Genomic DNA, 25780 nt, shown 5'->3' with positions numbered 1-25780 from the left:
CTCTCTGTGATCGACTGTGTCCCCCTCTCTCTGGAGTCACATTTGCAGCCGATCTACTAATCGACGATCGATTTTTCATTTCAGTCCTACAAACGATGGCGGACCGAGCGCCTGGCGGCTCTCAGAAAGCTAGCGCTAAGGTGAATTCACATTTTTCGTTGTCGCACGGGCTTGTGCATCATCTGTCGTAAAGAAAACAATGTGTATAAGTGTATACCCGAACGACCTCGACTGTCTATACGTGTGTGGCTTTAAAAAAGACGAGAGTTAACGTGTGCGCAACGTTGTCGGGGCTAATGCTAAGTCTCGGAGCTAATTCAGCTAAGCTAAGCTAAGCTAAATGATTTTAGCCACCACAACCGGGCACAGCACGGGCAGCTGACCCACAAATATATACTGTTAGCGACAAAGCAAGTCCTCCGAGTGAAGTTTAGTTGATACATGTTTGCGTTTAGATACGTTGAGGTGAATATTTTGGGGCCTAGTAATATTCAGGCTCCAGCATCTGGCGCTTAATGCATCAGTCGGTGGCGCTGCAGCAGCTCGTTAGGCCTTTTTTAGCTGTTTACTGCTGTAAGACCGTGAATGCAACTTACAGAGAGACTAGCAATGCTCACAAACTACGAGTGGACACACCTCCACCTGCCTTACAGTGTAGTAGTAGTGTGAGTTAATGTTAATGCAATGAGTCCCCGCGTAACTTGGCTGTCAACATAGCAACTGTCACGCCTTAGCAGCCACCCGAGTAACAACTAAACACTTTAAGCATGAGTGTAAGCAGCAGCTGTGCTTTGTGTGCATGTGTCATATTCAGAGCCCCCAGCATGAATTTACCTGTTGCTTTTGCTTTGTTTACAAATCCAGGCGCTGCTCGAGAGCAAACTGAAGTCTTTCAGCATTGGCAAGATGGCAGTGGCAAAGAGGACCCTGAGCAAGAAGGAGCAAGATGAAATCAAGAAGAAAGTGAGTGTCGGGGATGGTGTCTGTGCTGTTTGTGGGGAGCTGGGTTTGTGGATTTGGTGGGGCGGCAGTAGCTCGGTCCATAGAGGCTTGGCTTGGGAACTGGAAGGTGGTCGGTTCAAGTCCAGCATGTACTGGAGAGGTGCCAGTTCACCTCCTGGGCACTGCCGAGGTGCCCTTGACTCCACTATCTCACTCCACATTTGTCTATGAGCCTTGTACTTGTACTGTATGTGTGTTTGTGGTTAAAAATGCATGTAAATAAAAAACTGAGTGAAAAAAGAATTAATGAAGTATATCTTCTTCTTCTTCTTTATTTGTTTCTTTGTTCAGGAGGATGAGCGAGCGGCAGCAGAGATCTATGAGGAGTTTCTTGCCGCTTTTGAAGGAGGAGGAGAGGGCAAAGTTAAGGCCTTTGTCCGCGGCGGTATTGCAAATGCAACAAAAGGTACAGCACTAATGTTATTTACATTATGTGTTCCCCAAATGGATTGCTCGACACGCGCGGTTCACAACGCGCTCCATCCGCGATACTAAAAAAGTGAAATGGTAATTTTTTTCCTTTCAGAGGAGGCAGCTGCCGATGAAAAGAAAGGAAAGTTGTACAAACCCAAGTCGCGCTTCGAAACCCAAACAAAAAGCTTCTTGCCTTTGGAAACCCCACCTCAGTTTTTAGCATTAGACAAGAGACACGTAAGTACTGCCGCCGTCAACAAGAGCCTCTTTTGTGGTTAATCATGCTTTTTTTTAGTCTGCTCATAATGTTTCCGCATCTGTATTTCAGTCTTTGAAGAAAACCACTGAGAAGGAAAAGAAGAAGAGCAACTTGGAGCTCTTCAAAGAAGAACTTAAGCAGTAAGTTTCAACACGTTACTCTCTTAAACTCTTTAATTGTTGATGGTTGTGGAAATAAGCAGCTCCCTGGTGTTGTGTTGCAGTTCTGAAAGTACAGAACTTGTAATAATTTGAACATAGATGGTACCTAACTGCACTATGTGTTGTTTCCTGCAGGATACAAGAGGAAAGGGATGAAAGACACAAGATGAAAGGACGTGTTAGTCGCTTCGAACCTCTCTCGGGCGCGGATGGAAGACGTTCATGTAAGAATCTTTTAGCTGCCCGACTGTGCTCCATGTACTAACTTGGCCTAAAAATGGCCCTGTCCTGCACGCCTTACTACACTCCCCCCACACCCTCTGTCCACCTGTGCCCTGAAACAAAATTTATACTGCTTTTCTGCTTCTTTTAGCGGATGGTTCTTCAAGAAGAAACCGTCCGTCCAGTGGTAATTTTGACTTAAATCTAGTGGCCGTGAATTTCTTCATCTTGCCAAGAACATATGATGTGCTGTCAGACAGCAGTAGGAAATTCTTGTCTCTTTTCTGTCTCTGCAGTTTTGGATGATTGTGCGCCAGGTTCCCATGATGTTGGAGACCCATCGACTACTAACTTGTATCTCGGAAACATCAATCCACAGGTGAATGTGCATCCAAACACGTGCGAAGCGGAGAAAAGAGACACTAAAGCACTGACTGACATAGACTTGCTTGATTTGAGCCTGTTGCTTTGCTATGGCCTGTGGAAACATGCTGCTTCTGCCCTGAACTTTAAGTGTCCAGATATTTATCCGGTGTCCATTATAGAAGCAACCATTTTCAGTGTCTTTATTTATCTTATAGATGAATGAGGAGATGCTGTGTCAAGAGTTTGGCCGCTATGGCCCGCTGGCCAGTGTGAAGATCATGTGGCCGAGGACAGACGAGGAGAGGGCTCGGGAGAGGAACTGTGGCTTTGTGGCTTTCATGAACAGGAGGGATGCTGAGCGAGCACTCAAGAATCTAAATGGTACAAAACTACATTTCTTTATATTGAATAAATAAATAAATAAATGACTTGTGTTCTTTCAAGTTATTGTAAATAATTGTTTTTCTCCTATTACAGGAAAGATGATAATGAACTTTGAGATGAAATTAGGATGGGGCAAAGGTGTGCCCATTCCACCCCACCCCATCTACATCCCTCCTTCCATGATGGAGCACACACTCCCACCGCCTCCCTCTGGCCTACCCTTCAACGCACAGCCCCGGGAGAGGCTAAAGAACCCCAATGCTCCCCTGCTTCCTCCACCTAAAAACAAGGAGGAGTTTGAGAAGGTAACTTAGCATGTCTGCCTAGGATTTTCTCATGGGTTATGGCAAGTGTTTTATTAATGCAGCTGGTAAGATGTTAGCCTTTATAATGAGCAGTCAGTGCAGGCTTTAATCCAAGTTTCTGTAAGAGATAGTTTTTGTCTTGTTGACTGAATTTAACTAGTTTTTGCACTGTTTATAAGTGTCGGTGTAATGAAATGTTAGTGTGTGGAAAGTGAGTTACAGAGAGGTGTTTATGGTTAATGAATACAGTGTCAGGGGTCTTTGGCCTTTAGTAAAACTGACAGCAGTAAAGGAAAGTTGTTGTCTATTTGCACTTTTTAAAATGCATTTTTTATATTTTTCACCTGTTGCCTTTTAACAATACTCACATTCTATGTTTATTATCTGATGTGACTTCATATACAGACTCTGTCGCAAGCCATAGTCAAAGTGGTTATCCCAACAGAAAGGTACATGTTTTTCTTTTTTTTAAATTGGTGTACAAACTTAGAGAACAAAAAAAAACATCCCATAATGAAGCTAAAAGTTTGATCAGTTGATCACTGCATGCTACAGGGGGCTGGTCAGTATGGGTGAGCAATGGTTGAGGCATTTGTCATCATATCAGTAGATAGAATAATACTGACAAGTTTGTTTTGCTCTTTCACACTCCACCATCACTCATGTTTCCTTTTTTAAATATCTAGCACAAACATCATTACAGTGCTTTTTTCAGTGTGCTGTTTAGAGCCTCGACATCATGACTTTAGTCCATCACAGTTCCACTCCATACATCGACATTTAATTGTGTTGTTTTTCAACTCCAGCGACATGTTAATCTGCCACATATAGCCTGCTGATTCTAGATCTGTAGTAGAAGTCCTGTTCTCAGACCATTGCTCACTCAGACCGTCTACCCCCTTGGCCTCTGTCAATCTGTCAGGAGCTCAGTAAATCTGGCCCCTGCCAACAAATCCAAACCTGCCAGCATTAGTCTGTATATGACCTTTGACATTGGCCTTGGTGAGCAGCACAAGTTGAACTGTCTGCAGCAGCGAGGGACCTGAAAAGCCTCATGGGATGGATTGGGAAAGTATACTGAATTTTACCCCGCCATTGGTACGATCGGCTCCAATACAAGTAAATGTGATCTGTGTTGTCAAATGAAAGACATCCTTTGTCTTGTTGGCCACTTTAGGCTAATTGTATGCAGCCTGCACCATGTATCGCCCCAAAAATTGTCACAGAAATACTTAAGTGATCCCATTTGCACTGTATTCAGTCATTACCAACTCCACCAGTAGATAACATGTTTAGCCTATTTAGGCCAACAATCCTATACTGCTTTGGTGTTCTTCCTCACTTGACTTTAGTCAGGAGATGAGTGGGAATTGAAAGCCACTGTATTGACATACATTTTCAGTTCATACAGTGTCTTAGTCAATGACGCGCTCCTTCTTTCCCAAGTTCACCAGCTTCACTTTTGTGAAATTTGAATGTAGGAAGATTTCAAAGAAAGGGTCCAGGCAGTGCAATGTAATTAAAAACTCAAAGAACACAGACATGAACTTGTAACAATTTATGCACAATTTAAAAAAACAGCAACATTCTGCTAGTACTCGATTTGTTTAGTTTTCTTTAAATGAATCCTTAATATGAACGTTTTACTGTAACATCATTGTCATTTTAAGTTTTGATTTTTTTGGCAACATTTATGCATTGATGTTATACATTGACTCAAAGGCATAGACACAATTACATTTAATTTATGCGTGGTCACGTGACACTCTGACAGATGTCTCACCTCATCCTTCACGGGAAATTAGTAATGTATAGATTTAGTTTATCTTTGGCTGAGTCGTCTTCCGCCAGCTACCTTTTCCTCGCTAATATAACTGTGGCGGTGCTCTACGCAGTTGCAGCGTGCTGTACATGACAGCTGCAGTTCTGCCCTGTAACATTTGTTTCGTAAAACATGCATCATGTCAAGAGGCAGCTGCTCTGAGTGTCCAACCACCAAGCATAAATTAAACTTAACAGACAGACTTTTTGTAGTTGGTCAAGGGTCCGGCCAGTCTGAATCCGTTTGCTTTAACTGTGTTTTTCTTGTAGGAATTTGCTCTCTCTCATCCACCGAATGATCGAGTTTGTGGTGCGTGAAGGCCCAATGTTTGAAGCCATGATCATGAACAGAGAAATCAACAATCCAATGTACAGGTCAGTGCAACTGCACATCAGTAACACAATACTTTTTTATCAGTTTAGTGGTCCGCAGATTTTTTCTTTGCTAAAATTAAGGATGCATATGCTCATGTTTTGGTATTTTTTTTCTTCCAGGTTTCTATTTGAGAATCAGAGCCCAGCACATGTGTACTACCGTTGGAAGCTCTACTCCATACTACAGGTCAGATTTCTGTCTTTTAACGATTGCTCGAGCACACATTCATACAAAATTTCAGTGGAAGAAGGTTTTGTTTTCATGTCAACTGTAAAATATTTCTTTGGCAGGGTGAAGCACCAGGCAAATGGCGAACAGATGACTTTAGAATGTTTAAGAATGGCTCTTTGTGGCGTCCGCCTCCTCTTAATCCATACCTCCATGGTCCTTATGATGATGGTGATGAAGAGGAGGAAGAGGAAGAGGGCAGCAAGAAAGGCTGCTTAAAAGAAGAGTAAGAATGGTTCCTTATTAATTTTGGCATAAATGTAGTTTGTCAGAAACCCTAAACTGAAATGTCCTGCAGTTCCAAAGATGTATATATACTTGTTCTTTATCTCTGCAGAGAGCGTGACAAACTCGAGGAGATGCTGCGTGGTTTGACTCCCAGGAGGGGAGACATAGCAGAAGCCATGTTGTTTTGCCTGAGCCACGCCGAAGCAGCTGAAGAGATTGTGGAGTGTATCACAGAGTCTCTCTCTATCCTCAAGACCCCTCTTCCCAAAAAGGTGAGCTATAATGCTAAGAAAAGGGGCAATAACTTCCATGATTTGATAGACATTTAAAGATTGATTCATATTTTGTCTTTTGTGTTTCAGATTGCACGGTTATATCTCGTTTCTGATGTGCTGTACAACTCGTCTGCCAAAGTATCCAATGCGTCTTACTACAGGAAATAGTAAGTTGTGCGATTTACCCTCTTGTACTGCAGTACATAAGTTAAGTTTAGTATACTCAAGACACTACTTCTGGTTCAGATTCACATTAATGCTCTCACCGTCTTCTCTACAGTTTTGAGGCAAAGCTCTGCCAGATTTTCTCAGACCTCAACGCGACATACAAAGCGATACAGGGCCACCTTCAGAGTGAGAACTTTAAGGTACCAAACATCCAAATATGACTAAGTAAACTAAAATACATAATTTATACAATCAGTGTCACTCAACCATCCTTGTCCCGTTTTCTTCTTTGTGGCAGCAACGAGTGATGTCATGTTTCCGGGCATGGGAAGACTGGGCGGTATATCCAGACCCCTTCCTTATCAAGCTGCAGAACATCTTCTTAGGTCTAGTTAATCTGGCTGCAGAGAAGGAACCTCCCGTCATCATTGTGGAGGTAAATGCAAATGCAAATGCTTGATTGATGATCCTCAGTTATTTTATAATAACTTGGCTGTCAAAACCCGTCAGTTACTCAAGCCTTAGTTACATTTTTTTATTGTGCTCTTTAGGCTGAGCCAGCAGAGGATATTGATGGAGCTCCAATAGGGGAGTATGTAGATGGAACTCCGCTGGAAGACGTGGATGGCGTGCCGATTGACGCAGGACCCATTGATGGCGCTCCTATTGACGGAGCCCCACTGGATGACCTAGATGGTGTTCCTATCAAGCCCATGGAAGAAGACATAGATGGAATACCTTGTGAGTGGTGCAGAGACACTACATAGGATGTTAACGATGATCTCAGTCCAGATGTTTCACTGTATGCAGCTCTTGAAACTGACTCTTGTTATTTTCCTGGTTTTTATAGTGGATCAGTCCAAGGAAGCAACTTTCAAGGTAGCACCTTCGAAATGGGAAGCAGTGGACGAGTCAGAGTTAGAAGCTCAAGGTGAGAGACCTTTTTAAGTTGCATGAAGTCACCAGTTGTGTTATATGCGTTCTTGCTTCAGTTCATTTCATGGTGTCTTTTTGTTTGTTCTCTAGCTGTGACGACCTCAAAATGGGAAATGTTTGAGCAGCCAGAAGAAGCCAAAAAGTGAGTTTTGTGTGCCCCCTTTTGGGGATAATGATTTATTCAGTTCCTAAAAAAAATCAGTGCATCTTTTAACTTTTATTTTTTTATAAACCGTTTTCAACTCTGAAGGGACGACGATTATAGTGATGACGATGACAGGAGCCCTCGTTCAGAAGATCAAAGCTACTCCAACCCCATCAGAGATGACTCCGATCACAAAGCTAAGATGTCTGAAATGAATGAGGAGAAACGCATCAAACTCAGAGAAATAGAGGTACTTGGCTACATATCACCTGTACCAGCACACACTACCATCTCAGGTGATTTAATGCAAATAAAAATTCATTATATTTGACCATTTCCTTTTCATTGTTCACCCAGGTTAAGGTCATGAAGTTTCAGGATGAGCTGGAGTCTGGCAAAAGGCCCAAGAAGCCTGGCCAGAGTATTCAGGAACAGATAGAGCACTACAGAGACAAACTACTACAAAAGGTATTGAGTTGGGGTTTTCCAGGTATTGCTATAGATGATATATAATACAGGAACGTTTGGGTAATTTTATTGTTTTTTTGACTGTAGGAAAAAGAAAAGGAGAAACTTGAACGGGAGAAAGAGAGGGAGAAGAAAGAGAAGGAGAAAGCTGAGGCACGGCTGAAAGACTTGAAGAAAGAAAAGGAGAAAGAGGACACGCCAACCAGGAAGGAGAGGTGAGATAACCAGTTGGCAGGTTGCAGTGTCACTTCAGGTTCACCAATCACCACAGGTGTAGGTCTAGTTTTTCGGAAGTGTGCTGCATAAAACATGGAATTTGTTTAATTCCCTATCTGACAGATATTTGTCCCCTCCGGTTGATAGGAAGCGGCGTCACAGTGGGTCGCCCAGCCCCACGCGGAGTAGCAGCAGACGAGGCCGGTCATCGTCGCCCCGTTCAGAACGGTCAGAGAGATCAGAACGCTCCGACCGCTCATACTCTAAAGACACATCTTCCCGTTCTTCTCATAAAGATTCCCCGCGATCCAGCAACAAGAAGTCCTCCAAGAGGTAACACCATCTGTCCAGTGCTTCTACTAATGTTCTCTACTAATTTCACCATTTTCATTATTAATTGTAGTGGAGTTGAAACATTAAGCCATGTCCCCGTTTGTCCCGTCAGATCTCCGTCACCTCGCACACCCAAACGATCAAGGAGGTCGCGCTCCAGGACGCCCAAGAAATCAACTAAGAAGTCGCGCTCCAAATCAAGGTCACCACACCGGTCTCACAAAAAATCAAAGAAGAGCAAACACTGACACGTCTTGTCCTTCAGCCTCCAAACCAGCCTATTCTGCTCCCTCCCCCATTCTTCCCTTTTCTGCGCCGTGTTGTATAAAAGATTGACAGACTGATTTGGCAGCTGAAGATCTCTGCCTACGTTAATGTAAAGACAATGAAGAGTGGAGGGTGTTGCATGGGTTGCCATCTGGTGTATCAAATGGATGGGGCCATTGCTGTTTTATATTGTACAAAAAAAAAATAATGTGCTTGTGTGTCCTGATTCCCGATCACCTCCCAATGGAATTCATCCATGTGGTAGACCACACCCGTACAGAGTGTGATGACAATAGTCATATTCATGCTGTCATTTTCTGTTTTTGTAGTTCACATTAAAAAGAATTCCTAATAAACAAGTGTCATTTTTAAATCAAACATCGTGGACATTCAGAAACTTTTAATGGAATGATTTTACACAAAGTCTGTTGACGTGAATAATTAGGTCATAGTCATTTAGATACACTTAATGTAAGTTTTCACAAATTAAAATCAGTGTTTTTGTTTAAGGCAAGTAGGTGAAGCTGTCATGTGACGTCCATCGCTTTACAGTTTGGCCTGTGCCTTCTTGAGCTGATCCCTCAGTTCCAGGTGAGCAATGGAGGAGAGGTGCACCTCATCTGGCCCGTCAGCAATGCGTAGAGTCCGCACATAAGAATACCTGACAAAGAATGTGGTAATATTGACATCAGGCAGGAGATGGGATTCAATGCTCATTCATATTCGTGTGTGTGGGGGTGGACTTACATTTGTGCTAGTGGGACGTCTCCAGAGACACCTGCACCTCCATATACCTGTATAGCAAAATCCACCACCTTACAGGCCATCCTGGCTGCTGCCACCTTGATCATCGCAATCTAGGAAAACACACGAGTAGTAAGTGCAGATACTGGAGAGTATGATCACAACAGCCAGAGGGAAAACCCTCAGTTTGAGTGTACTAATCACCCATGATGTAATACTCAAAATGAAATAAAAGAACTGTCCACAGCATTTAAACTAATTTGAATGGTGGTGAAACAGCATTACAAAACATCTGGAAAAACTTTTACTGTCATTGTTAAACTGGCAGTGACATCTGACAGGACAAGTAGATTTTTTTAGTAGATATAAATTGGTTTAGTATGTTGACTTCTTATACTCAAATTGTCAAAATATTAGTCTGTAGAACAGCGACACAGTATGTTACTGTTTTACCTGTTTGCGAGCAGCCCGGCTGCCCAGTTTATCCAGGGCATGAGCAGCATGTAGAGTCAACAGTCGGGTCTGTTCTATCATGAGTCGGCACTCTGCTATCCAGTGAGCAACAACTTCCTATAAACATAATGTAGACAACATGAGAAGGCAACATTTTAAAAGTCGGTCCACTAGGGGGCAACAGTAAGAAAGAGTTCAACACATGCTCCAGTTGCCTGAAATTTAATCTCTTGTGTTGATGTTCACTCACATGTTGGTATAATTTCTTTCCAAATGTGTGTCTGGAGGCAGCGCGCTGGCAGAGCAGCTCCAGTGCCAACTCTGCCAGACCCACGGCTCTCATACAGTGGTGCAGTCTGCCTGGCCCCAGACGACCTTGGGCGATCTCAAATCCCCGGCCCTCTCCTGTAAACAAATACACCATGAGACAGAACCCAGAGACATAACAAAGAGAGAGAAAATGATTACTCACACAGGGGAATGTATATCTCTGGTCTAGTAACTCAATACACAAAACAGTCGAGTCTTTATTGTCCAAACACAATGAAAGAATAGTGAGGAATAATAGACTTTTGTCTTTATAGGTGTAGCAGGCTTCTTAAGAAAGCTTAATTTGAGTAAATACGTGGAAACTGGAACACAAAGCACTACAGACTCTTACCCAGGATAATGTTGGAGGCAGGGACGCACACGTTTTCAAAGTGCACTTCAAAGTGGCCACCATGAATAGCATCTGAGCACAGAAACAAGAGGAAAAGGAAAAAAAGTTTCATTTGGTCAGGAAAGCTCTGTTGTCATGTTTGCATGCAAAAACGAAATTAAGATTGGGGGAAAAACAGGAAAATATCAATAGCCAATGAAGACGCAATGACAGATCCATGATCCTACCATCCTGTCCAAACACGGTGAGCGGCCTGACGAGCTTCACGCCCGGTGTGTCCATAGGCACGAGGAGCATGCTGTGCTGGCCATGCCTAAGAAACAAAGCAATAACACAATTTACTTTGACCAGAATTTGACAGTTTTTCTTTCACACTGCGGGTGAGAACCTGCCATCTTGATTCATTTTATTCTTTGGAAACAAGGTTGGGAACAAGGTTGTGTGTGGGTGTGATTGTTTCTAGAGTTGTTTTTTGGTCAACATTTTAAATGCCTGTAACTGATGACTACTGGCTTAGAAAATGTATGCCAATTACACGTCAGTCAAGATTTAACGAACAAGCGCCAACAAGATTACATAGACACATTTTTCGTGACATGTGATCCAAACTGGTAGACAGTGCTTGCTGGGAAATACACCCTGCTCCCTAACCAAAGTCCACCTCCATTATAATAGTGGCACAGAGGAAGATAGATTTAAAAAGAAAACAGTAAAGTACAGTGCAAAGGTCACTGCCAAGCATGACATCATTTAAACATAAACCCAGAAGAGCTGGAAGGGTTGGAATATTGCTAACAAAATCCTGGAATAATAAAAGAACCTGTGGTTAAAAACATGACGCAAATGCATAATCCAATAATAATCTGCACACAATATCTGTTGACACATCACCGACCTGCTGCTGACTTCTTGAGAACCGCTCCTGCACATCACAATGGCAACTTTGCATCGGGGATTGCCAGCACCTGCGGGGCAAAATTTGAATTTGTGTTTTGTTGCTGGAATAACAAACAACAAGGCAAGCAATTTTTCACAGTGTGACTCTGTCCTCAACCATTTCATAACGCGAAAACAATGTGTCTTTCCAACTGGGAAGTGCCGAATGTTGGAAGGGGCTTGTGACAGATTGATAGCATGTGAACAGCCACAGGTTGATTCATATTTCCTGAGTTGGATTCTTTCGCATCAAGTAAAATTCAGTTTGCCATGAAGCAGATCTTGCTTGGGGAGAAAGTGAAGTTGCTGGATAAAATGCTTCTTTTATGACAGCAAGAATACGTAAATAATGTGCAAAACACCCACTAGAGGGCAACATCCATCACACAGATGCACATTTTTTCAAGCTGTCATACAAACTAGATATAGTGGAAATGAAATGATGATGTGACGTATTTGATAACCACATAATCTCAGTGCAGAATCATAATTACTCTGGAATTTCCAAGGTTAGGGACCCTCTTTCAGACAGTCTCTTTCAGTCTCCCATGTGGTTTTGGATCCCTTAGGTACAGACCAACAGTCTGCCTTCCTGTTTATATTATTGTCCAAGTGGCAAAACTGTCCCCTAAGGACAGGACATATGGACACCAGACAGCATCGACAGTTCCTGTGTGCTCACAGCATGAGAATCACAGAATGTCAACGCTTAAAACACAATCTGACAGATGTTACATGTTTAAACTCATTCTCTGATTGAATTTAAACACTCATCAGTGTGATCATGTTTGAACTGTGGCAAAGCACTAAATCTTTACAACCGACTCCACCCGAACATGATATTTAGCACAGGAAAGCCTGTTTGGCTCGGGGGCATGTCGCGTTTTCTTGTGAACCCTTACGTAAGACATCATCCGTGATAACAAGGTGAGCCCTGCTGTCATGCGACAGTCGTGCCCATACATGTCCCATCCCGGGTGGAATGAAAATAAACATTCCTAATCTCGTTAGGCATCTTATAAAGGACAATAACATCCAAACATTCTTTTTGTGTTTGAGTATGACATACTTCAAAAAACAGATTTTTCTTTTATGGAAGAATGCTTTTGTTTTTGCTTTGTTTACTTTTACAAATCCTGACGCTTTGTTGATTTTATTTTATTAAATGTATTTATTTACAGTCACATAAAAAAAAAAGGTAAGAAGTGAACTGTTTTAGAGGAAGCTCATATAAGGAAACACTATTCTTGAGAAAAATCCCATTCATAAATTTAGAATTAAACGTAACCAAAAACCAAAAGAGTGACCTAACAACAAACTAGTGATGGCTGCATTCCAGCAAACCACAGTAAACACTGTGAATAGGACACAGTTAACTCAAATGGGATGTTTTTTTTATTTTTTCCTTTTTACCATTTCAGTTTTGCTCAGGGCACAAACAAAGGATAACCACCAAGGCACGCCCTGTGTGACATCAGAAGTGAGAGATTAAGTTCACAATTTATCTGGCGGTGAAAAACAGCACCTCTTTATATGCTGCGACTGTGAATGAGAGACTTCATGCTGTTGTCCTGCACTCTAACGCGCTCTTAAAGGCACGCGTGCACACACACACGTGCGTGGAGAGGCTACGTGGTGAGGAGAGGTGCTCCACAGTGTCAGCAGAGAGTAGGCAGGGAGCGAGGCAGGCTGACGCATAGAGAGCAGGCACTTCAGCTCTGTGGTGCATGCAGCTTTTTCTCCTCAGGATACACACAGACTGTTTGTGTGTGTGATTCATATCATCAACTTTACAAATCTCACAGAAAGGACACGTGAGGTAAGAAATTTTTTTTTAACTTTAAACCGCTTTACTCAGTATTTTGTGACTTTTTCATAGACTCTTAAACAAGTCAAACTATCACAAGAAGTGTTTTTCTGAACATGTAATGTTGTTTTTTTATGTTTGTATTGATAAGTCAAACTTATTAACACCATGATATAGACTGGCTTGTTTTCCTGTCTTGTCTTTTACTTTCTTGATAGACTAGCAGTCAAAGTCCTTCTCGGGATATTTTATGACGTTATTATAAACCACAGTGAGGTAATGATAACAGACTAATCTTAGCTTCTTGTATTCTGTTTACCTGGGTGACTTTTTGTAAACACTTTTACTCACAGAGCCGTATGACTAAAGTTTATCATTATTATGTTCATGTGGTTTCTATCAGTAGTATCACAGGATAAAGAGTACTTCTGTCTCTGTGATTTTATCTTTTTACCCAGTTTTCCTTTTACATAAGATTTTTTTTAAATACACTGTGTGTGTTTAAATATATAGATTAAATATATTGTGTAGTTACAAGTTCAGTATGTTTGTACCAACACCACTAAAACAAGCCTATATTATGGTTACAATCAAAAATATTACTTTTTCGTGACTATATCAAGCTATTAAAATATATATTTAAATCAACCTGAACTACATTTTTTCTTTCTCTATTCTATAACTCCAAAAACAATATTTGTCCATCTGTTGTGGTGCCCTTAAAGATGAAGCACAGCTGTTGATAGCACTGGAAATATCTCTGTTCCAATGAACATCTGCTCTAACTGCCTGCTCCTCCCATATGGGAGATAATGACTCGTTATATAACAAACCTGGACAGTTTTCATTAAATGACTGTTGTCATCTGCGAGTCTGGTTTGCCAGAAATGTTACAGAACTGTGTTATATTCTGGTCCTGGATCTCACACACATTATCTGTCACTTATTGTGTTTGTAAGGATTAAAAGGCTTACATCGTTGGAACTTTCCTGTTGACCTAGCACATACCGTAAAGAATAAAAACAACATCCTGTATTTGAATCTGGTGCGACACCTCGGTCATACTTTTGCATCATCCTCATTTCTCCCTCCGCATATTTCCTTAGAGACATGAATCATTCAAAGAAATATGTGGATGAATGTTTTGCCGATCAGATAAAGTTTGAAAACTGTGAAGACACTGTCCTAGATCACGCTTAGTAGATGTCAGATATGTCTGCAAGTGCAGCTTGTGCTGTTATAGTAAAAAACAACAGCTATTCGATAAATGCTGTTTTTTTTCTCTGACTGTCGATAAATCATCAGAGACTAAACAGAGGAGTAAAGCTCGGCCAATCTCAAGCCTGTAGATCACCGAGCATCCAACCGAATACAAACTAACTGAATTCAAAGGGTAATTAGTTGTTCTGCGAGTCCTTTGTCAGCGTTTTCACAGGAGTTATCCAAGCCCACACACTGTTCAGAGCTTAAACTATTAGGGAAATCATGCACGGGAGATTCCTTTGATGCAGTCTTCCTTCCGCTCTTGTTCTGTTGAATAACACACAAATTACACTTACGTGCGGTGGATTGATCATGTCACACAATGTGCAATTAAATATGTGAATTTTTAAATTTAAAATAAAAAAAACAAATTCTTCACTAAACTGTACTCTCTCTCTCTCTCTTTCTCTCTGTGAACTACTCTCTACTTTCTGTCACTACAGCAAGAAAAAAATGGAAGATTTCGATTATCACGACGAAGACGACTCCATGTTAAATGACAGTTATGATTACAGTTATGAACACAGCATTTGTGACAAGCAGGACGTGCGCTCTTTTGCCGGTGTCTTCCTCCCGGTCATCTACGCCCTGGCTCTGGTGGTGGGCCTGGCTGGAAACGCCCTGGTAGTGGTGGTCTACACATCAAAGGTGCGACTACGAACCCTGACAGACGTGTGCATCCTTAACCTCGCCATTTCCGACCTGCTGCTCCTCTTCACTCTGCCGTTCTGGGCGGTTGATGCCGTCCATGGCTGGATGCTGGGTTCGGCAGCCTGCAAGATCACCTCCTTCCTCTACAGTACCAACTTCAGCTGTGGCATGCTGCTGCTGGCATGTATCAGTGTGGATCGTTACCGTGCTGTGACCCACAATCCAACAGGCAGGTCTGGAACCGATCCCCGGGTGAGGAGACAGTGGCTCGTGGTGTGTGTGGTGTTGTGGGCTGTAGCCAGCTTTCTTGGCCTTCCTGAACTCATCTTCTCCACGGTGAAGCACTCCCATCACAGGAAGGCCTGTACAGCCGTCTACCCTCCCAGCATGGCCCGACCTGCAAAAGCTGCCCTGGAGCTGTTGGAGGTGACCCTTAGATTCTTGCTCCCTTTCCTGGTCATGGTGGTGTGTTATTGCTGCATAGGTCGGGTGCTGAGCCGGGCAGCAGGTGTGCGGAGAGACAGGAAGTGGCGTGCCCTGCGGGTCCTGCTGGCTGTTGTGGCTGTATTCCTGCTTACCCAGCTGCCCTACAACGTGGTCAAGCTGTGCCGAGCGATGGACGTCATCTACATCCTCGTGACCGACTGTGAAGTCAGCAAGGGTCTGGATCATGCCATCCAAGTGACAGAGGGCCTGGCGCTGTCCCACGCCTGCATTAACCCTCTCCTCTATGCCTTCATCGGGTCCTCCTTCAGGGGACACGTACTCAAGGCTGCCAAGCGTCTTGGACAGCGACTTGGGAGTCACCCGAGACATGTCAACGAGCAGCCGGCAGTGCAGATTGCACTCAACACGCGCAATCAAGAACAATCCCAGTCTGGTTCAGAAGAACAAGACACCAGCACCTTCACTATTTAAGACTTAAAAATATCTATCTACTTCCCTTTAAACACATAAACAAAATTGTATTTCTATGTACAGTATATATTTTGTTTTAGAAAAGATATATGGCATTATTTTACTTAAGTAACCAGAAATGTTAATTCTTAGTTTCATAAATATATATAAACATGCATGTACAGTGACTTTATATGCTCGAAGCAAAGTATTTTGTATAAATTATGTCTTTTATTAAATAAAAGAACAAAGATCTTTAGTGATACGCATCATTGCAATTAAATTTGGTCTGAGTCCTTCTCTGTTTCCTCACGACAAATCCAATTCAACCCTACAGTGTGCGCTGCCTTACATGAGATCATCTGCATCGCATTTTATTACATCCCGCGGCTTTGGGCTCTGGTGACGGATGATAGCTTGATTGCACAGTGGGTGACCCATTGTGCAGGAAAACCATTTGGCAGACAGAGACAGAACAGCAAACAGCAGGAAGGACCCCTCCGTGCCATCAAACTGAGACACAGAAAAGAGATGAGTTCCTTGGAGGAGCTTAAAGCGTGACGGATGTTTTTATTCACTTGTCTTTTTTCATTTCAATAACATGAGCTTGAAAGAGCAAATGGTTTGCAGTGGAGTAAAATCAATAGCTCTGTATAATGATTTAATATTTTAGTGGTATATAAACGCTCTCTCCAGGCTACTACCATGGTCTTTTTCCCCTTTGAAGACATATAACATTATGCTCAAGCTAACCCTAATGCATTCACCACATATCAAACCCAGGATCAGAGCGTAGGCCATATTCCAAGAATTAACAGTGCTTTTACTCTAGCTTTTACAAATAGGGCTCTGCTTCATTTGGCACAACATCCTGACCACATAGCTTTTAAAGTCCTTAAACATTTCGTTGTTTACCATTATATATTAGTCATCCTTTTTCCAGCGTAAATGGCTTACAGCTTGGATGCGTGAGAGCTGGACTCAAAATAAAACACAAACTAGGTGTGGCTAACAAGAGACAAAAGTTTAGGCTACAGTTTCAACAGTCTCCAAGCAGAGGAATGACTGAGTCCACAGGGAATACAAGTATCGACTGTCACCATTGTTAAACAAGGAACTTTTTTCTTTAAACTCTCTAAACTCACGATCGTGCCATCACGATCTGCAATTGATTGAAATTCATTGTAGTCGGAGCCAGATGTTAAGCAGGCTGTTCTTAAACAGTAAATGAGTAAATAATTATTGGCAGGCATTAAATGTCTCAACATTATTAACTAGAACACCAAGTCAAAAGTTACCTAACAGTCTTAACTCAACAGTATAACTTGTATTCACGTTATTGTGATGATTGATCCCACTAGCACCACACTGTTAAGTTAAACATCTGTACGTGGTCTGTGCCACTGTGAGTGTGTATGCAAATGCTAAAAATTGCAGAATGCAGGTCTGGGAATCATTTCGGTACATTATCATGCCCACGGGACAGTCCTGTAAAACTTTCACGCCACAGAGCTGCTCTGACAACATTTAGAGAACCTCCCAACTAGATACTCAACTTTAGAGGAAGGAAAACTGCACGATTCTGTCGTGTATGTGGAGTACAGGCTACATTTTTTAAGTGGACAGGCTTATATTTCTAGTCTAATTTACAGTCCATGACAAGTAAAAAAAAAGAAAAGAAGCTATGACAAGCTAATGTGGGAACTGCTGTGTTATTATCATAATGAAATACAGCAGAAAAACCACCATGACAAGACCTCTGTGGGAAAAGCTGCTGCATGAATATAAACAAATGCACAGATCCTCTTTTATGGGAGAAGTATAGTGAAGAACACAACAAAAACCTTTAAAGTGTCTGTGATGATAGTTCGATTTGATCTATACTTTAACGTGATTTCAATTAACCCAACTTCATCTACTTTTACTTCCCCTTTTGCTATAAAAATCAGTCCTAGGGTGCCTGGATATTATGAGTCACTGCGTAGGCAGGAAAACCTCAGATTTCCACTCATGAATAATACTGTCTGCAACAAAAGTAGCCAAAGGCCACAGTAAGCATGGAAATGGCCATCAACACATCAGCATTCTTTCCTAACAGAGAAATATTCATGCTGGAAGAGGACGTTCTCACAACCCCGAAACATTTTTTCTACGGATGGACATTTCACTTCCAAGGAAACATGAGATAGTGTGTCGCCGAAGACGATCGTTCAAAACTGGAAATGCTTCTCATTTTTAGCAAACCATTGTGTTTAAATTAAGGCGAGAAGGAATTCCACGCCGATTTGAAAGAACTACAAAAACAGCAGGCCACTGTTTTCCTTTTAAACTGGAAGTCAAAACCTCAGACCACATCTGTGTCAGAGAGGAAACATCTGGAATATCTTTCACTTCACAGTAATTTAGGAAGTGCATGATAAACAACTAAAAGCACTGATAAGATTGGATATTTATGTGATAACATCAATTGAAGCCTAAATAATACAATGACAATTTACAATGTTGATGAATTCATTTTGTACTTCTCTATGTCAGATTATATTATTTAGTCATTTTCACAAGATAATATGAACCAAACTAGTTTTGTTGTGGTGTGTTTAGTATCCATGGCCTTTTACTGGAAACGCCCTGTGACATATTTTCCAGGATAAAAATGCAATGCAAGTATTTTCAAGGTCATTAAAAAGCCGTCCATGTTATATAATGCTTATGAGTCATTTGTAGTTTTTGTCATATGTTAGCAGTTTGGGTGAGTACATCTCTGTAACAATAACATCTTGGTTACATAGAAAATCATGTCTTCCTGACAAAAGCTCTTGTGTGCTTAATGGATCAACAACGTTTCAGGTTTACTGTTTCGTGGTTTTAAAAACATTCCTTGCTTTAGGGAGACTTAATTCATTGAATGATTTAAGGCAAGTCAAACTAGGCAGACATAAAATGACTCATTTATTGAGTCTTAAGCTCTCTAATGGCACCTTCAGTCGTAAATTGAGCAACATACTATTAGCTGTTCTTGGTGGGATAATATATATGTTTTCTTTACTTATATAACTAATAGGAAAAAAAATGACCTACCACTGCTCCACCATTTCTTGCCATTTATGATGTAGTTGTCTTCATCCCTGTGAAAAGTGCACTCCATGTTGGTGGCATCACTGGAGGCCACATCAGGCTCTGGGAGAAGGATCAGGTCAGGACAGGTCAGCTTAAAAGTCACAACATGCATATTTTACACCAGCTAAAAGGTAATAAACAAACAGACTTCAACTCTAACAAGTTTCACATGTCCAGTCCAGTGGTTAAATAGAATACTGCATACCTAAAAAGGGGGGATGCCGTTTCCTGTCCCTTGTCAATCACACTAATAAATCAAACAAACTCGTGACAAGAAACATCGCCCAAAACGCTATAAATCAACATCCGTTTACAAAAAACCATTGGGAGGTACACACCCACTACAATCACCTCTGGCAACAGTATGTCTCTGTTTCCAGGCAATGTGGAAAGCAAGGAGAGAAAACAGGGACGAATTACTCACACTCGCGTATGTTTGCTGTTGGCATGTAGAATTTCCAAACAAGCTGAGTTTGAAGAGTTGGAAGCAGGCGTACCATGTGTAACCTGGCTTATCTAAGACCACAACCATCGCTCCAACGTTTGGCAGAATACCACAACAAATATGTTGAACTTTAGTAGTACCTTGGTTCTGAAAGGCACTACCAATAAGTGTTCCAAGATGCTCCCTCAAGCCTACAAATACGAGCTTTTCAAACTGAATATTCTTAGCCCTTATTCTACGCTACCAGCTCTCTTATTTCTGGGGCTAAGCAGGTTTTAAAATGTGTTTGTGAAAAGTGATTTCTTAAATAACACTCATAACACTCATATCTCCACTGACCAGAGAGAATACTGCATGTTTTCTTCATCCAGCCTTTCGTAAGGCACAGTGTCCTGTGACATGAAACACATGGACATGGCCGTGTTCATACCTGTCATACAGAAGCAGGAGCGGATCTCTCCTCTGAGCAGAGGCTCCAGCCATTTCCTCTTCTGCTCCTCACTGCCAAACATGTGAAGCACCTCCATATTTCCGGTGTCTGTGGAGAAACATCACACCACACACTGTCTTCCAGAATATCTAAATTTGGAAAAATAATATGCTCTCCAGGTTTTAAATCATACTGATATCATTTCATCTGACAAATAATGTCAATTTAGGGAATTTTTATGTGTTAAACTCAGTGACTAAACTCAAGAATGCATGGTTGTTATGATAAAAGCAAGGCTGAAATGTGACTTCTGGACTATGAAGAGAGGAGTGTTGTATACATAAAGTGCAAAGTCATGTTGTAAGTATAGTCATATAACTGGGAAACTGTTCCCATTAAATTGCCCATAGATCTCCAATCTGACATCATGTAAGATGTTTTACCAGGAGCCTGGCAGTTGAAGACTTCAGGGGCAAAGAGGCAGCGTCCAGTTTCCTCTGCGATGTAGGCATAGTCCAACTGACTCAGACCACTGACAGCCGGCAGGAACAGGTTCCACAGTCCTGCCTCCCTGGCTTTCATCTGGGCAGATGCACGGACACACATGTTATTGTGTAAGAGTATAATGTGCATGTAACTTATTCAAAAGCAGATGGTTGTGATGACAAGCTGGGCTCAAGAGGTTTGAGCGGATCAGCACAGACGCAAATAACTGTATTTTTTGTTGAATTTAAACTCTTAATGATGGATTGTCGTGTGTATGAGGCTGACTCAGATGGGAGGTGCACTATTGAGACAGGATTTAAATAAACATGGCCTTTGAACCTGCTGGATTCATAGTGAAATAACACCTCATGGAGCTATGATTACACAGATTGTTCTTTTGTTCTCTAACCCACTGTGTTTGGATTAACTGCAATGTTAAATGTTGTTTGATTACACTGTTGTACTCATAGCAGTAACTGGGACAGGTTTCTGTTGAAAAAGAAATGTTGCTACCAGATTAATTAAAGGTTAGAAAAAACATACAAACTATCCTGACGTACCTTTAGATCTTCAATTATTTGGGGGGTGTGCCACCTCTGTGGGGACTGGCTGTGTTTGGAGTAGTATTCTGCAACTTCCTAGAAAAAAACAAAAATTTTCCTAATTTTTCCCACTTTACACCATGTTAATATAATAAAAAATATTATTATTCCATTGTTAAATCTGTGGCTCTGTTTCATAGAAATGACAACACTCAGAATCGCAGCACCATCTCTCAGCACCACATTGCTGCACCGCATTAGGAACGCTATGATGCCCAGCCAATGGTGGTGATTCTGCATGCAGCATAATTTGCGTGATCAACGGACCTCTTGTTCTCTCACTCGAATGAATCTTGATTGCATGAATGAACTAGTGTGTTCCGACAGGTTCTTTCATGTGAGAGTTTAAAAGTCCATCTGTGCAAACAGATTTCTCTTTTGTTCTGGCGGCTTTTGGCACTGACCTCCTGAGCAGGAAACACGTATTGTCTCATGAAGTCTTTGACCTGCTGGAGAACAGTCTGACCTTTAGCTGTCTGCAGGAATAGACCACCTTCTGAAGGAGCTGTGACAGACCTGGCAGAAAAACAAAACAAAACACATCTCACACGTTAAAGTCAAAAGGAGTATCGGAAACAGCTGCTCCATGCCAAACTTCAACTTGGCTTAACTTTAATAACTGGCTGGAATCTGTTTTCTGGCCCACAAAGCCAGAACCTGTTCCTGCCTGACACTGAAATTAGGCAATATTTTATTGATAACAGAATCTTCAGAGTCTAATATTGTTTATATTAGCACATTCACGATTACTAGTTCAATTAGATAGTACTAATATGGATACTAATAACAGTGTATGACTTTCATCAGCTTCTATCAAGCTCAGTGGGTGTGTGTAATAAGTTATGTAGAAAATTGCAGCAGGAAACCAGATATGAGTCAGAGAGCCATTTACAGCTTCTTGCAGCTTTTAAAAATAACACAAGACATTGTTTCGATCAGCAACCTATTTAAAACCAATGAAAACCTCCAAAAACATTTCTTTCATTTTCATAATTCTAGTAGCTACCAACCTCTCTGCAAGCTGCAAGGCAATCTTAGCCAAGGGCTCCACACACTGGCCGAACTGAGCCGCATTGGGAGCACTCGCATTACCCAGGAGATGCCGTGCATAGATCCCCTGATGGACAAAAATGATGAAGAAAGTAAAGTGATAAATAATAGATTCAAATCTACCCAGACCTGTCTATTACTATGACATGCTTTGTGCACAAAAATGACAAACCTGGGCAATTCCTGCCATTTTAAAGACAGACAGGGCCAGGTAGAAATTCAACTCTGGCAAAGCAGATGGGATCCCACGGCACTGGCAGTAAATAGAGATCAGGTCGCTCACAGATGGGATACCTGTTCGGTGGTTGCACAAGGAGACAGAAAATGAACAACAATTCATGGAATAGATGCAAAAGATGTTTATATGTTGGAGCCATTTTCTATACTTTATTTATTATCATTACCTTCTATTCCTTTCAAGCTGCCCATTGTGTCGATGATGTTAAAGCTCACAGGCCAGTAGTGGTGCATGAGGAAATAAGCCAAGTCTGCCAATGGGTGCCCAGTGGTAGACAGCTCCCAGTCCAACACTGCTATCACACGCGCCTAGTGACACCAAAACACACTTTGTAAAGCATCACAGCCACATGAAGCAGGTAACTGTTGGAGAAGTTGGACCTACCTCAGTTGGATGGAATATCAAGTTGTCCAATCGAAAATCTCCATGGACAAGTGTGACCTCGTTGTCATTGGCTGGCAAATTCTTCATCAACCAATCGGACAGTTCATTCATGGCTGGAATGTCTCTGTGTGCTGCTGCGGCGTACTGCTTCGTCCAGGTGGACACCTTTAGATATGGACAACCACTTTTGAATGTCACCGCTTCTTTTTCCAGAGATGTATGAAGTTATTTTGAATTACAGAGTACAGTGTCTAATCTTACTTGTCTCTTGCAGTAGCCCGATCCTTTTCCATACCCTTCAAGGTTCAGTGATGCCAGGTCCAGTGAGTGTAGCTTTGCCAACGCCTCCACTGCAGCCACATATAGAGCTGTTCTCTCTGCTGCGCTTACTCCAGGGAGACGAAGATCTCTGAATATACGCCCCTGCTCGATAGTGAGAGTGTCTCTTCACAATATGCACATTTAATCTCATTATAGGTAGCCATGATATGATATTAAAGTACATCTTTGAAACATAGGGCATCAGTTAGTTATTTCAAGTCAGTGTGCAAACACAGGTGAGTCCAAATGTCATCTTTTATCATTAGAACATAGAGTAAAGGTCAAACAAAACAGCAATATATATATATTCGATTGCACAACACTGACTTCATACTGGCCTTCGTAGCACCAGCTTACCTTCACACGCTCCATCAAGTAGAACTCTGTCCCGATGACTTCAGCATCAGTGCAGTGCAAGAGAGGCCGAGGTACAGGGAAGCCAGCAGAGAACAGAGCCCTCTGCACCCGATACTCTCTGTCCACCTGCAAACAAGGTCACAAAGATCCACCACTTTATAATGAAAACATCACCCATGCTGTAAGATATTTGTTAAGGTTAAGGCGTCTGTAGAAAGACATTTTGTATTATTTATAAAGAAAATGCAGACAGTATTCAGTTGTGACATTAAGAATTTTAACTTAACCTAAAGAGTGTTTAGAAAACATGGAAATGTTTGTGAGTTTTTGTACAGAAAGACACGCAATTAAATATTAACGGGGAATACATGAGTGGATTTCCCCAGTGTGGGATAAATAAAATGTCTTTGCTTAACTTGTTTTATATATTAAATTATATTTTCTTTAGTTTAAATGCATACCAGTCATTAAGATTTTAAACTTAATGACTTAACATAAACTTATAAACTCTAATTTCCTTAAATATAAAATAACAAACAAACAGTAATAGAACTTTCCAAATTATTACCAAATAACATACTGTATTTATCTCCAAGAAACTTTGTAGGGAATTTACTTTTACTCAATGTACAAGCATTTCTGTCATTTGTAGCTTTCAGACACACACAGATGAGTTTATTTATAATACAATATAATATAATATAATATAATATAATATAATATGTCTGTCGATCCAACATTTGTAATAACCTACACACCATCAACATTACTGCAAACTAATTCTCATGTTATTCTTTTTAACAAGTTGTTTAAGGTGTCACACCCTGGTCAGACCTCACCTTGTGGGCCCCTGGCAGCAGCACACCTGGGGGTTTCTTCCTGAGAACAAAGCTGTCTACAGGTGTTTGGATTAGGAAGGTTGGGTTTGACTGACCAGCACTGCAAAGAAGACAACATGAAGCTGTTACCGTGTTTTCAGATAACTAACTAAAATAACTAGACACAGTTTCGTCGGTGGGAAACTGTTTCTAACATGTCAACTCTCTCCATCTTATCTTACCTGTACTGTCTAACAGTGAGTGCGTCATTGTTCGACACCTGTGACTTGGCAGACAGGTAATTTAAAAGCCTGTCCACATTGAATTCGTGTTGCTTTCGTACAGGACTTGTCAGCTCCTCCATGTTTCGAGTGGGTTAATATTTTCCAGGTGCATCGTTGAGCCAACTCTCCCTGTGTTGACAGTGGTCGGACCGTTTACGGCCGCGCACAGCAAAGTGAGTTAGTGATGTGTCAGTCACGAACGAGCCGATTCAAAGAGCCGGTTCAAAGAGCCGAATCTTTTAAGTGAACGACTCCCCCCTCAGAATCTGACTCCCCTTTGCGTGAACGTGCATGCACTGCAAGCATTTTATTCTCTTGTCAATTTACAGATTTTTGATTTAAATATAATTACTGGAAACAATCTTATACATTATTTTCTGTTTACTGCAAGACAAATGATTATAACAAATAGGCTATATAGCCCAGTTAACCCTCCTTTTTTCCTCTCTGTTAACACTAGTTACAAATAACTTAGTAGCAGAGTGAAAATAGTTGGTGTTACATCTTGCATTTTTAATATAAGAGGGACTGTGGCAGATGTAAAATGTAACCTGAAAAAATAAATAAGTAGCAGAGGCACAATATGCCAGCAGACTGAAAATGGTTGGTGTTACCTATTGTATAGACAGACAGACCATCTGTATTGACCTGCATTGAATTTGTTTTCAAAAGCCAATTTAATTCCCCCCTGGGATTATTAAAGTATTTCTGATTCTGATTTCTGATATACAATAACCACAGCAGGCTATACAGAATATACATAAACACATAACATTTCATTCCCCGCCTGTCACAACACACGCAGGCTATCGCTCGTGAATTGAGCCAGCTGGGCAGTTTGTTAAACGCTGCTATGGCAGAAATGACAAAACCATTTCTAGCCTACAGTCTAACGGCAGTTTTATATGAATTGAGAGGTGTTGTTTTTGTTAGCCTTTTAATTATTTAATATAGCGTAAGAGGAGACTTGAATATCTTTTAATGAAACTTGCAAAACGAAAAAGAAGCGAAATGAAATCCATCATAAAACCATCGAAACGCCGATTTACTGGGCTATATATTCGTTATAGTTATTTGTATTGCTGTGAACAGAAAAGAATGTGTAAGATTGTTTCCAGTAATCATATTTAAACCAAAAATCCGTAAATTGACAAGAGAAGGAGATGCTTGCAGTGCATGCATCAGATTCTGAACACTGAGTCTGAGTCAAATGATCTGACTCCCTAAAAAGAATTGAACTTCCCATCACTAGACGTAATATC

The 25780-nt window shown here is 41.3% G+C and overlaps 3 protein-coding genes across 6 annotated transcripts; 2 read left to right on the top strand and 1 right to left on the bottom strand.

Moving 5' to 3' along the window:
* On the top strand, positions 1-8930 carry u2surp (U2 snRNP-associated SURP domain containing). 4 transcript variants are annotated; one of them, XM_010753542.3, is made up of 26 exons: positions 1-140; positions 865-963; positions 1294-1408; positions 1529-1653; positions 1745-1815; positions 1972-2060; positions 2210-2245; positions 2355-2437; positions 2640-2805; positions 2902-3113; positions 3519-3562; positions 5205-5309; positions 5430-5496; positions 5601-5764; positions 5876-6038; positions 6129-6208; positions 6322-6409; positions 6508-6645; positions 6761-6950; positions 7060-7140; positions 7236-7287; positions 7396-7540; positions 7648-7758; positions 7846-7973; positions 8122-8307; positions 8420-8930. In XM_010753542.3, the coding sequence occupies exons 1-26, from the start codon at positions 96-98 to the stop codon at positions 8553-8555; spliced, it is 2919 nt and encodes a 972-aa protein (XP_010751844.1). In that variant the 5' UTR covers positions 1-95; the 3' UTR covers positions 8556-8930. The 4 variants fall into 4 exon arrangements, with proteins under 4 accessions (XP_010751844.1, XP_010751837.1, XP_010751852.1 ...); XM_010753535.3 differs by having other exon boundaries at positions 8098-8307; XM_010753550.3 differs by lacking the exon at positions 2210-2245 and having other exon boundaries at positions 8098-8307.
* A 29-nt stretch (positions 8931-8959) lies between these two features.
* acad11 (acyl-CoA dehydrogenase family, member 11) lies at positions 8960-24693 on the bottom strand. Its single transcript, XM_010753572.3, has 20 exons — positions 24477-24693; positions 24256-24355; positions 23417-23542; positions 23000-23161; positions 22739-22903; positions 22521-22662; positions 22289-22410; positions 22077-22183; positions 21471-21582; positions 21025-21102; positions 20422-20560; positions 19979-20086; positions 19065-19163; positions 11328-11397; positions 10660-10745; positions 10433-10504; positions 10022-10176; positions 9772-9888; positions 9322-9431; positions 8960-9235 (listed from the first exon to the last, which is right to left on the bottom strand). Exons 1-20 carry the CDS (start codon positions 24596-24598, stop codon positions 9121-9123), a joined length of 2307 nt encoding a protein of 768 aa, XP_010751874.3. The 5' UTR covers positions 24599-24693; the 3' UTR covers positions 8960-9120.
* Positions 12641-17659, top strand: ackr4b (atypical chemokine receptor 4b). Its single transcript, XM_010753560.3, has 2 exons — positions 12641-13187; positions 14882-17659. The coding sequence occupies exon 2, from the start codon at positions 14892-14894 to the stop codon at positions 16005-16007; it is 1116 nt and encodes a 371-aa protein (XP_010751862.3). The 5' UTR covers positions 12641-13187; positions 14882-14891; the 3' UTR covers positions 16008-17659.
* Positions 24694-25780: the final 1087 nt, after the last annotated feature.

This window comes from Larimichthys crocea, chromosome XXIII (genome assembly GCF_000972845.2).
Source record: "Larimichthys crocea isolate SSNF chromosome XXIII, L_crocea_2.0, whole genome shotgun sequence".
Lineage (NCBI taxonomy): Eukaryota > Metazoa > Chordata > Actinopteri > Sciaenidae > Larimichthys > Larimichthys crocea.
This window is presented reverse-complemented; position numbering and strand designations above follow the sequence as displayed.